General features: G+C 36.8%; 2 protein-coding genes across 2 annotated transcripts; one reads left to right on the top strand and one right to left on the bottom strand.

Moving 5' to 3' along the window:
* Positions 1-3,744: 3,744 nt before the first annotated feature.
* Positions 3,745-4,362, bottom strand: LOC141719897 (protein FAR1-RELATED SEQUENCE 5-like). Its single transcript, XM_074522261.1, has one exon. It carries the CDS (start codon positions 4,360-4,362, stop codon positions 3,745-3,747), a length of 618 nt encoding a protein of 205 aa, XP_074378362.1.
* Positions 4,363-6,886: 2,524 nt separating this feature from the next.
* On the top strand, positions 6,887-12,174 carry LOC141721337 (serine/threonine-protein phosphatase PP-X isozyme 2). The gene is made up of 8 exons (XM_074524232.1): positions 6,887-7,118; positions 8,564-8,716; positions 9,482-9,544; positions 9,626-9,711; positions 11,141-11,216; positions 11,288-11,556; positions 11,643-11,721; positions 11,986-12,174. The coding sequence occupies exons 1-8, from the start codon at positions 6,975-6,977 to the stop codon at positions 12,034-12,036; spliced, it is 921 nt and encodes a 306-aa protein (XP_074380333.1). The 5' UTR covers positions 6,887-6,974; the 3' UTR covers positions 12,037-12,174.
* Positions 12,175-12,630: the final 456 nt, after the last annotated feature.

The following is a 12,630-nucleotide window of genomic DNA, read 5'->3' as shown; positions in this document are numbered from 1 at the left end:
AGTGCAGAAACTAATAATAGCCCGACTTTCTTCTCCATCAGTTATATACACAAACACAAACACTAAGGTTCGACTTCCTCCTTCTCTGGCGATTTTCTGGCGATTTCAACCGAAACAACAACCAACCAACAACCGTTTTCTACCCAAAGGTTCGATTCTCTCGATTCTTCTTTGTATTAGTATGTTCTTAGGGTTAGGGTTTTGAAATTGAATTGATTGTTCTTTGTTTACTTCGAATTGATTGGGTTATAATTCTGTATGTATATGTAAATATGTGTGTATATGTAATTCGACCCCATATGCCACAACCAACTTGAATTCAGAATTTGAATTTGACAATACCGATCGATGACTTTAGTAATTGTTTCGTTTAGGCAGGAACTGATCGATTTAGTTTGTTTCGTTTAGGTAGGAACTGATCGATGACTTTAGTAATTGTTTTTATGTGGATAATTGTTGTTTGATCGGTGATTATAAGAAGTAAAATGCATAAAGTTTGAAGCTTTATCGTACATTTAGTGTCGGAGGCTAATAATTGGTTGTATGTGAATTGTGGTTTAATGTTGTTTGATTGGGTGGTTTAATGTTGTTTGATTAGCGATTATAAGAAATAAAATGGATAAAGTTTGAAGATCATCGGTCGGTCATTTAGTTGGAGGCTAGTAGTTGTATATATGTGGACGGTGGTAAATGTTGTTTGATTGATGATTATAAGAAGTAAAATAGATAGAGATCGAGGCTTTATTAGTCATTTAATAGTCGGAACGTATTGGCCACGCTGGTGGCTCTAAAATTTTCCACAATGATGTCTATATATAGTATACGATCATATTATTGAGGAGTTAATTGCAAAGTTGCAGATCGCTTACTTATCTGCTGAGTTGTGGATGGTTTTTTTATCTTTTGTTTCTTTCAGTTAGGTACTTAGGTATTGATGACTGGCTTTACTTGGGCCTCTAGTTTCATCCATGTCTTAAGATTACACTGTTTTAAATCTATAGATACTTTTTATATATGAGAGCTTGAAGGGTGTTTTTATATTGGGTTGATCATGATTTGTTCCAGTTTTTGTGCGTATTCTAATTTGTGTGTATTCTGATTTGTGCGTATTATACGTTAATGGTGATGATTGTTTCTACTTGATCGTGATTAGTTAATCGTAATGGTTGCGTTTTGTCGAATGTTGATAGTTGATAGTTGTGGTTGTGTAGGAATCTGTAACGTGAGAATGTCTTGGTTGCATTTTGTTCAATGTTGTTGACTGTGGTTTGTGTCGTATTTGTGAGAATGTCTTGATTCCGCAATGTTGTTGATTGATTAATATGTGTTGGTTGAGATTTGAATTAACAAGGCCTAAATTTTGTTACATTCTGGTTCTTGTACATTATACGGTCAATTTTAAACGTGGAAGTAACTAACGTTAAATTGTTTGTTTATTGTTCCAGGATGGATAACATATTGTCGGGTCCAGTTAGTCATGACATTATCTTTGATAACTCCTATTATGTGAGTTCGGATGTTTGGGAGGGACATGAGCGGGGTCCTTTGGAGTGTTATTGTGGGAACAGAAACATGCGTATGTGGGTTTTATCTGATGCACAGAAGGACTTGTTGCATAACATTGGTTTTGGTGTGTTTGCAAATCCGAGTGTGGTTTTGCAGAATGATGCGAGGCTTGTCACGGCACTTGTGGAGAGGTGGCGTCCCGAGACCAACACCTTCTTCATGAGACAGGGGGAAATGACAGTGACTTTGGAGGATGTTGGTTATATTTTGGGTTTACCGGTTGCTGGTCATGCGTTAGTTGGAGACGGTCTGGACAGTGGTTTGGCATATTTTTCGAGACAGTGGTTTGAGTCGTTGGATGAGGAGGAGGTGAAGGCGGGATGGGCCAGAGCTGGCATAAAGTACACTTGGTTGTATCAGAGATATGGGAGGGCTGATCCGGGTCCTGATCCGAGGAGGATTGCTATCCACACACAGGCATAACTGTCCATGGTCGTTGGTTCTGTTCTATTTCCTACCAGTAGTAGGAATGTGGTGCACCCGAAGTACATTGGACACCTCCGCTATCTTACGGGTGTGCAGAGTTGGTCTTGGGGTTCTGCGGTTCTTTCATATCTATATAGGGGGCTCGAGCATGCAGCACAGAAAGGGGCCAAGAGGATTGCCTGTTGTACGTGGTTGTTGCAGTTGTGGGCATATGAACGGTTCTTGATTGAGAGACCTCTTCCTGATCCTATCAGGGATTCATATCCAGTAGCTGAGTTTTGGGCTAGGCCGGTAAATGAGGTGGTAGCTGAGGAGGAGGAGGCGGAGGAGGAGGTGGAGGAGGAGCCTAAGGAGAAGAAGGGGAATAAGGGGAAGGAGGTGAAAGGAAAATAAGGGAAGGAGGTTAGGGGGAAGACGGTGACGGAGGTGAAGGAGGTTAGGGGTAAGGGTAGGGGAAGGGGAGGGAAGGGTAATGTGCATGCTGATGTTATTCCTGATGATCCTGTGGATGAGGATGTTCCTGGGACTGAGATTGTTGTTAAGAGAAAACGGGCTATAGGTAGGCGTGATAGTAGATTGGCGCCTCATCATAGTTTGCCACATTATAGAGGCGAGTTTGATGGAGTAGCAGCAGATATTGTGTCTTGGACGCCATATGGCCACTTTCACGAGGTGGAGGAGGATTCGGGTGGGGATCATGACATATCGGTCGAGGATTGGGAGGCTCATTACTTTGGTCTTGCCAGGATTCCAGTGCTATGCTATGATGTTGTAGAGTATCAGTATTCAGACAGGGTGATGAGACAGTTCGGGTTCAAACAGGGTATCCCACGTTCACCTGTTAACATGACAGAGTATAGGAAGCCTATGATTCCGTTTAATCCCTATGACTGGTGAGGTATATGGTTTGCCGAGATTGGTGAGTGGACCCGTTTTAGTCAGCACCCCGAGATTGTAGTTGCTCATCAGCCAGACGCAGTGGATGACACGGGCTACATGCAGTGGTACTCGGGCATTGCACGGATGCGTGTTGGGAAGCCACAACCTTTGCCAGATCCACAGTACAGCACCCGGGAGTTGTTGAACAACTCCCAGACATTTGACCTTGTAAGTTTGTTAATAATTGTTTCCCCGATATTTTGTAGAATTGTTTCCTCCTTTGCATTATAGTAACATCTGATTATATGCCACAAATGTATTTTGCAGATACAGAAGGGGTTGGCATGTCTGCAAGCTATGGATAGTAGCATTCCCCCTGAGTATGAGCAGGAGTTTGGGAGGATTGCCCATATGTTTCTTGAGTCGTATTGTAGATTCATGCAGGATGGTAGAGGTCCGACATATATGGCTCCAGTGTTCCAACATGTTTATCTTTCTCTCGAGGCGCTGAGGCCTAAAGTTGGAGAGACTCGAGAGGCTGATGTAATTGACATGACACAGCCGTCTCAGCAGGTGTCACTGGCCCCTACACATGCATCTGTATTTGCAGCAGACTCGTCTTCCAGGGCTGAGAAGATGGATATCCGCCGCCTTGTGGAAGAGAAATGGGATATAAATAAGAGACTAAAGTGGGAGAGGATAGACGCTATTAGGAGGGATTGGGGATGGGGTGGTTTTCCCGGGAGTGGTCCTATTAATATGATGACATGGCATGCCCGAATGCTCAAACATTTTACATATGCAAGAACCCCGAAATGACAACTTGTTGAAGGTAACGAGATAAGTGGTTCTCTTATACTCAACCATTAATGGTCAATAACATTTGTAGTACGTATCCTCCACATCTTCTAAGGAACGGTCTCTATCCTTCTCCATAAAGTACTTTGCGGCCTCAACCAATTGCTCTTGAATTTTTTTGAACATCTCTTTCGTATACATGGAAGCGGCATGTTGCTCCAAGGCGGTGTTCAGTCGTATGCAATGAATTATATGACGTGTATTATAATCCTCTTCTTTCTCACGCATAAATTGTCTTTCTAATACTTTTTGTGCACCCTCAACAAATTCTTTCAACCTCGTGCAAGACCCTACATAAGCATCAAAAAAGGCATTCATTCCTTCGCTTCTTGAAGTTATTTTTTGACCCGCGAAAAAAATGTTACGTGTATAAGCATCAATCCACTTATGCTTCAATTTATACAAACCTTGCAACCATGTATTATCCTCCAACTTGTACTTCAAGATCAATGCTTTCCACCTATCCTCAAAGATTTCTTCGGTCAACGAATGATATATGTAATTGTTGAAGTCACCTTTAAATTCCTCCTTTGCATAGTAGGCTGAGAGCTTCTTCGGAAATTTGTTACTAATGTGCCACGAACACAACAAATGTGTCGTGTTCGGTAGTTGAGATTGAATTGCCCCCGTCATCGCTTGATCGGTGATAATAGCCAAATGTGCTTTTCCTTCAACGACCTCTAACCAAGTACCCAAAACTCACTCAAATGCAGTCTTCAATTCATCACGCATTAGTGCAAAACCAAAGAGAACCGATTGATAGTGATGATTCACCCCGGTGAACGGCACAAACGACATAGCATACCTATTTGTTCGATATGTTGTATCAAATGCAACCACATCACCAAAATTTTTGTAGGCCAACAACGACCGGGGGTCAACCCATAAAAGACACTTCAATATTCCTTATTCATCAATTATAGTCCGAATAAAAAAATTTCTTCCACTTTCCTCTTCTAACCTATGTAACAAATCCAATCCCGCTTGCGCATCATTCACACCCAAATTATCTTTTCTAAAATCTCGCACGACATTTCTCAAGTGTTGGGCATGAAACCCTACTTGCTCCTCTCATCCATGCATTTTTCCAAATATATTCATTTGTTGTCTAGGCGCAATACCCGAAACATGTAAACTCTTAATTAAATTCTTTTGGGCGACGGTTACATGTCGCTCCCTTTTAATCAAATTCATCTTAGAAGGCGACACAACATCGTGATTGTGATTTAACTCCAACGATGTTATCTCCCAATGCCTTGTATTTCGCCTATTAATCACATAGATCCTAAACTTACATCCACTTCTAGGAAGTTTATCTCTGCGCCTTTTCTTCTTCTCACTACCGACACTTCCTATCAAAACTTCTTCATCCTCTACGGGTTCTTTATCGCGGTTTTCTCCCGCTAAATTACAAACATAAGTACGGGCATATATTGTTTTGTCCACACGCATTTGTGTATTTTGGATTTTAATTGCAAACCCATTTTTCAAATCATAGGCCCTAATTGTAATTTCGGCGGCTACCAAATTAGGGAAATTTTGACTCAAGAAAGGAATTACAATATCTTCTTCCCTAACAACACTCTTATCCCAACCCTCATGCACAAACTCACTATTTTCATACAAATCTTCATTTTCAAATCTATGTTCACTAACATAAACATTTTCATCACAATCATCAACATGGTTAACATAATTTACATTATCATTACGTAGACAACTATCACTAATATCAACAACCTCACTATTTACAACATTATCATTTTTTCTCAAAGCTTTTCTACCTTGAAACCGAGCAAACATCTTATCCATAACTACAACAAGAAAAAAGCAAGAAATTGAGCTTACCAAATGTAATTAGTGAATAAGGATGAACAAAATCAAGAATTCCCCCAAATTTGCTCTCCAAATTGACAAATGCTCCACAAAAGGAAAGTGTGATCGTTTTTAGGATTATAAACTGTAAGTACAGACGTTCCGCTAATATTATCCGCGGAAGAGAAATATGTTCCGCGGAAAAAAAGCGCGTAAAGGGTAGCATTCCGCGGAAAAAAAGCGCGGACCGGCCAAATTTTTTTTTTTAATCCTGACCGTTGGATTCACGATCCAACGGCCAGGAGATAGTGTGTTGGTTAAGTGTTCCCTGACAAATGACACATGATTGTCAGGGAACAGGACCCATGAATCAATACCTGACACCTGGGTATCCAAAGTCATGTATCCCAAGTCACGTAGTTGAAAAATGATCAATTGCGCACTTTCGTGTTTTTGGTTAATTCTTGTAATCGATTCAATTTATATCTTATAAATTTTTACGAATTTTTCTTTATTATAATATATATAAATTTTTATTAATATTAAAATATTATATTAACTTAAATATAAATAATTATAAAAATTATGATATAATAAATATATAATTGTTAATAAATATATAATTGTTAATAAATAATTAATATAATAATAATAATATAATTTAATATTATAATATATCTGATTTTTTACTCAGATTAATTATTTTGATTAATACTCAATTTTTACAATACTGCATGTAGTTGAAAAATGATCAATATTGCCTACTTTTGTGTTCGAGCTCTTGTAACCGTTGCGCGGGAATTCAGGAGTTCGACCTCTTACACTTGTGCGTGTGTCATAAATTGGCAAACAATTATCAATATTTATTTTCCTATAAATATGCATTATAAAACATATATAGAACTTTCAAATCATTAATAAATTAAAAAGAATAGGTTAAATACTAATTTATTAATTTATACTATTATATTAAAAATAAAAAATTAAAAATTTAGTTGTTCGTCCTTGATTACTCAATCTACAATCACCAAATTAAATTAATGAGAATAATTAGATATAATTAAAAAATTATTATTTAAGTGATAAGATATTAAATTCTACAAGTAACATATTATTAAAATTAAAATTATAATATATAATGATAAGAACGACTATCGTATATTAGTTTATATACTAGTATTTGTTAGTATTTGTTTGTTGTACGTTATTGTGTATCGCTTATTCGGTTGTTTAAAATACAACTGATATTTTTTATACATACAATTAAAAAGAAAAAAGAGGTAAAGACAATGAACAGAAGAAAATGGGGAAATGCGTATAAAATAAACACAATAAAACAGACACACACAAATTTGTGAGGCTGAGTTGGTAGTAGCAAAGCAAGAGAGTGAATTGGAATTGGGTGGGGAATCGAATCCCCGGGGGGAGGGATGTCTTGTGAGCTAGACAGACAAATAGAGCAGCTCAAGAAATGCGAGCCTTTGAAAGAATCTCAAGTCAAGTCTCTCTGTCTCAAAGCTATGGAGATTCTTGTTGAGGAAAGCAATGTTCAAAGAGTTGATGCCCCCGTCACTGTACTCCTCTCTCTCTCTCTCTCTCTCTCTCTCTCTCTCTCTCTCTCTCTCTCTCTCTCTCTCTCTCTCTCTCTCTCTCTCTCTCTCTCTCCTCTCTCCCTCCCTCTCCCCCACTCTCTCTCTCCCTTCTGGATCTCTCTTTATTTTCTGCTTATACTTATTATTATCATCTGCTCAAGCTCAACTGTAATTAGGGCTTCTCTGTCTTTCTCATTCATTGTATGTGCTCTCTTTCTTTTGTGCATACATTTATAAACTTTACTATATTCGTATCCTTTAGATTTTATATATCACTCTACCCATTAGATTAGTTAAATTGAACATCCAATAAACAAGAGTTGGAGCAAGCAAAGAAAATTTACACGCTCCTAAGTCATAAAGTAGGACTTGTTAACAATATGATATCGTTTTGATGTCAATCCCATTAAAGGGCTTTTGGGACAAGGTTGATTTTATAACTATTAAGTAACTTTCTCTGATATTTTTAATAGTTGCTCATATAACAGGGTATCAATTGTCAATTCCGAGTATATGGACAGGTCGCAACCCACCCTCCCCCCCCCCTTTCCCTGTCCGCCAAAGGCAATGATCTCTTAATTTTCCCACAAAGTTCAACGTTTTGGAAGATTCAATCATTTAGCTTTATGTGGTAGTGATATTCTTTTTAGCCTCATCATCATGTATCAAGATACTTAAATTAATGCTTTCATTTGAAAATATTAGACCATATTGAAAAAATTATATCACTACTCTCCTACGGGTACTTGAGGATAACAAATACAAAATATAGCAATAGCTCAAAAGGTGGTAAGATATGACAAGGCAAATAGTCAGTTCTCCTAGAAATTTGCAAATAAATATTTATTTTGGTATACTTTTTGATATCAAATGAAGTGATATCCCTATGATTGAAACACCAGTTTAATACCAAGATGATAGGGAATTGAATTTCATATCTTTTATAACTACAGCCTACATTGTTTTCATAAATTGAATAGTAATACAATAAGCATTACATCACTTTGCAATCTTCATTTTCTCATGTATAACATGTCACCTTGCGCATGTCGCCTAAATATATATTCTCAGACCCGTGTTCAAGTTAGTAAAGTACAATTCAGATGCTTCTCTGATATAATATGATCCCCTGTCATATAATCTAATCCAACGCTGAACATGTTACTCAGTAATAAATTAAATATCTCATTATGAATTACCGATACTTTATATTATACACGACTTTTATAGCTCGGTGCTTGAATATTCAGTTATTTTTTCTTTTTCGAAATCATTGTGTGGTCTGTAATCACATACTCTATGCAGATGTAGTTGGTATCTGGAAAAACTTGTTTATTGGGTGATTGATTGTCATTGTAATGTAGCTCTCTGTTAATGTCACATTTCTTCTTATACTTTGCTTTTTTTCCTTGTTTTCGTTTGTATAGATATGTGGCGACATTCATGGGCAGTTTTATGACCTGAAAGAACTTTTTAAAGTGGGGGGTGATTGTCCAAAAACCAATTACTTATTTCTTGGAGATTTTGTTGACAGGGGATTTTATTCAGTGGAAACATTTCTACTTCTACTTGCCCTAAAGGTATTTCTAAGCACACCATTTCTACTCCCTTATATAGTTCTCTGGAGATGGTGTGTAGTTTGTTATCGTCAAGTCTGCCAATACCTTATTTATATCAATTTTTCTGCTTCACCTATTTTTTTCCTTGATAATGCTCTAGCTACCCTGTAGGCATAGGCTTAAACGGTACAACCCGACCTTGATCATTACAGGGGTAGAAAGTTTCCGTCGTTTTCATTAATAATTTTTTTCTTGTAAGTACTTAAGGAATCTATTTTTTTTCAATATATTAAGATAACTATATATACATAAGTTCCGTCTAATATGGCAAATAAGATGTATCCTGTATATAATTAGTGAGGGAATTAATGTGGTTTGGTCGTCAGGGGTAAAATTTTATTTTAGTAGTATTATTAAGTGAAGAGATTAAGGTTCAAGACGTTCGACTCCTTACGAATACAACGTTAACTTAATATTGTTGTTAGAAGGAAAAGTAAATTAAATCTGATATATTATATTCACAAGTTAATGTGATTTGGTCTTCAGAATTTCGTGCATTGCATGGGGCCACGGGCTAATAGCTAGTATATCTAATTAAGCGAAAGTACATACGAAGCTGTACAGTCCAGATATATTGCTAGCTTGCTACTTAAGCTTGTATTTATCAAGAAATTAAGCACTAAAATGGATGTTGCAAAAGTCCTACTGGGGGCGAAAGGAACCATCAGTTTATTTACTGTAGGTCTCTTCATGTTGTTGTTTAATTAAAGAATTGTGTATAAACAGGTCAGGTATCCAGATCGAATAACTCTAATCAGAGGGAATCATGAGAGCCGACAGATTACTCAGGTCTGGTCCGTACTTCGAATGCCTTGTTTAATTTTTTTTAATATTTTGTTGCAAGAACTTATCCTCTGTTCTGTATGTCAGGTCTATGGATTCTATGATGAGTGCCTTCGGAAGTATGGTTCGGTCAATGTTTGGAGATATTGCACAGATATATTCGACTACCTAAGGTGTGGTGATCTCCTAATTCCTATAAAGATGACAGTGGTGTCTCTCTGGTTCAAATTAGATAGATACACAACTAGTGTCATTGTCTTTCTGTGAAAACAAATTTTAGAGACATTTGTTCTTCAGGGTATATAACTTCATCTTTTGGATAATCAGAATCATGAGAAAGTTGTTAGTATCTTATAGAAAAATAAAATATGAACAGAAACTTTCACAAAAATATAATATATGGACAAAATATTTTCTGTAATGTTCATGCACATCGATTCTTGATACTTGTATCATAGGTACTAGTTGATATATATATATATATAATATATATATATATATTCTATGTTGCAAGGATAACAGATTAATCTATGGCATGGTCTGTCTCTCTAATGATAGATCATGGGTCCGTATCTGTATTCTGTATGTCAGTTTATATTTTTTTTCATATTTTACGGATATAGCCTTCCTCTCTATTCTTTTGAGTATAGCTAAGGTTACATACATCTTACCATCCTCCGAATTTGCTCTACAAACTATGTAAGTTCCTTTACTAGTTATGTTGCGTACTTCACTACGTTCTTGAAAAAAAACAAATTTTATAGTGCTTTTTACTGTCCCTATAATGTGGAGTCGATAGGTGTCATAGTTTTAATCATATTTGTTTCTGAATTGCCAATTTCCATGGTTGTCATGTCGGTCGACTAGTCGCGACTACTCTCGAGTAAGCGGTGATTGGATGTCGACTCAACATGTCGACTAGTTGAATGTCGATATTTCGGTCACCTGGTCGACTAATTGGTCGACTAGTCGACGAAGCGGTCGACTAGTGGACTAGTCAAGCTGCTGAATGTATATATATATATATATTTTTTTTTTCTGCATAAATTTTGTTGCATGCTGCACTACCACAACACATCACAGTTGTATCAGACTACTGTTATTGATCAATTGTTACATATTTCACATGATTGCAAATACTTTTCTTGTTGTTATTTGTTAACTCTTCTAGCTTTTTCATCATTATCTTCAAGTGTCGGATTCTTAATTCCTTAGAATCTGAAATTAAACATTGTGGAAGGAGTTGGAACTTAGAACCTAGAACTTAGAAATCTAAAATACATAACATATATACATGTGTGTGTGTGTCTATATTGTTTTTTAATCTATAATAAATATATTATTTTTTTCAACAACTAGTCGACTAGCGGGAGGTCCGTCGACTCGCCTCAACTCATTGACGCGACAACCATGCATTTTTCTATTCGAATAATGGTAATATAGAACATATTAATATAGAACTGCTTTGGTGGGACACCCAAAAGATATGGTGGCTTTAGAATATTAGTTTGTGGTTATAGGGTATCAACCACATAATTCATCAAGTTACATTCAGATAGTCTTGCTATGAATTTTAATGTTGTTTTCCTCTGTAATCTACAGTCTGTCTGCCCTTATTGAGAATAAGATTTTTTCTGTTCACGGTGGTCTATCTCCTACAATTTCAACATTAGATCAGGTTTGGGAGCTCATCCTGTAGATTTTGGCTTATGCTCCTAATAAATAGTTATAACGCAAGTCATATGGCAGATTCGGACAATTGATAGAAAGCAAGAAGTACCCCATGATGGCGGTATGTGTGACTTACTATGGTCAGATCCAGAAGACATCGTAGACGGATGGGGCTTGAGTCCCCGCGGTGCAGGTTTCCTCTTTGGTGGCAGTGTAGTTGCTCCTTTCAATCACACTAATAACATTGATTACATATGCCGGGCCCATCAGTTAGTAATGGAAGGTTATAAATGGATGTTCAATAACCAGATAGTTACAGTCTGGTCAGCTCCAAATTATTGTTACAGGCAAATATTGTTACTCCGAAAAGTTTCCTTTCCCCTCTCATGTTTGGGAGCCAATTTGTTTCTTAATTCTTAGATGTTCTATGCAGATGTGGCAACGTAGCAGCAATTCTTGAACTGGATGAGAATCTTAATAAGAAATTCCGTGTATTTGAAGCTGCTCCGCAGGTTTGTGAACAAAATTTTGGGTCTTAATTCATGATATATAATGCTTGACCAAATAGTGTTCTCGGAAAGAATAGTGGCTGCATCAAGGACCATAATGGTCGCGGACCACAGTGGGTCTTAAAGTTTTGAACATTCGGTTGCAGTATTAATTCGTTTTAAAGCCTCTAGTTTAACACAGTGAATTGATCCCTGTAGGACTATAGAGGCTGTTTTTATGTGTTGTGCACTCTTTTTGTATCTAACATACAATTGCAAAAAATGCAGGAATCAAGAGGGCCTCCAGCCAGAAAGCCAGCACCAGATTATTTTCTATGATTAGAATCGTGAAGTTGTTACCTATTCATACCTATGTGCTTGAAGTGTTTGCAGTCTAAAGACATGACAATGATACTGAATTGAAAGACTGGCGAACTTGTCACTCTCTGAGCATTGGATTCTCGCGGTGTAGATTTGTGTACTTTATTTTTTACTTTTTTGGGGTCTTCATATTTCGAAATCATTGTGTTTGTTGTAATTTGTGCCTGCGGATGTTAACGGTTACATATAGCAAATGTTATGTGTCTGTCAATTTGAATTCTGAGATGCAAGATCATACAAGGATGGAAACTCCAGCTAGAAAAGTAAGCAAATGTTTTGTATACAAACATTGGGTGGATTTTCGAGTTTGCAAATTACTGGCAGCAGATAGATAATTCACAGTTGGTGAGTTGGGTTTAAAAAATACTCCATCTCAGAAGGCAAATATCCTTTTTTATGATTAATTATTTTTATGAACTTGAACTTTGATAATGATTAATGAATAACCTCGGATCCAATAAATTTAAGAACTTTGATAATTGATTAAAATGATTATTTTTGTCAATTTTTTCTAGAATATATTTAACTGCAAACTCTGATCCCTTCTTACCC

The sequence above is a fragment of the Apium graveolens genome, chromosome 4 (assembly GCF_009905375.1).
Source record: "Apium graveolens cultivar Ventura chromosome 4, ASM990537v1, whole genome shotgun sequence".
NCBI classification, from domain to species: domain Eukaryota; kingdom Viridiplantae; phylum Streptophyta; class Magnoliopsida; order Apiales; family Apiaceae; genus Apium; species Apium graveolens.
Note: the sequence above shows the minus strand (reverse complement) of the source record. Positions and strands in the feature narration are given on the sequence as shown.

Excerpts from the sequence above, each read along its gene's own strand:
- LOC141719897 (XM_074522261.1), bottom strand. The coding sequence starts at position 4,362 with ATGACGGGGGCAATTCAATCTCAACTACCGAACACGACACATTTGTTG.
- LOC141721337 (XM_074524232.1), top strand. The coding sequence starts at position 6,975 with ATGTCTTGTGAGCTAGACAGACAAATAGAGCAGCTCAAGAAATGCGAG. Across the intron at positions 7,119-8,563 it reads GAGTTGATGCCCCCGTCACT|ATATGTGGCGACATTCATGG; the intron begins GTACTCCTCTCT and ends TCGTTTGTATAG. Across the intron at positions 9,712-11,140 it reads GATATATTCGACTACCTAAG|TCTGTCTGCCCTTATTGAGA; the intron begins GTGTGGTGATCT and ends TGTAATCTACAG.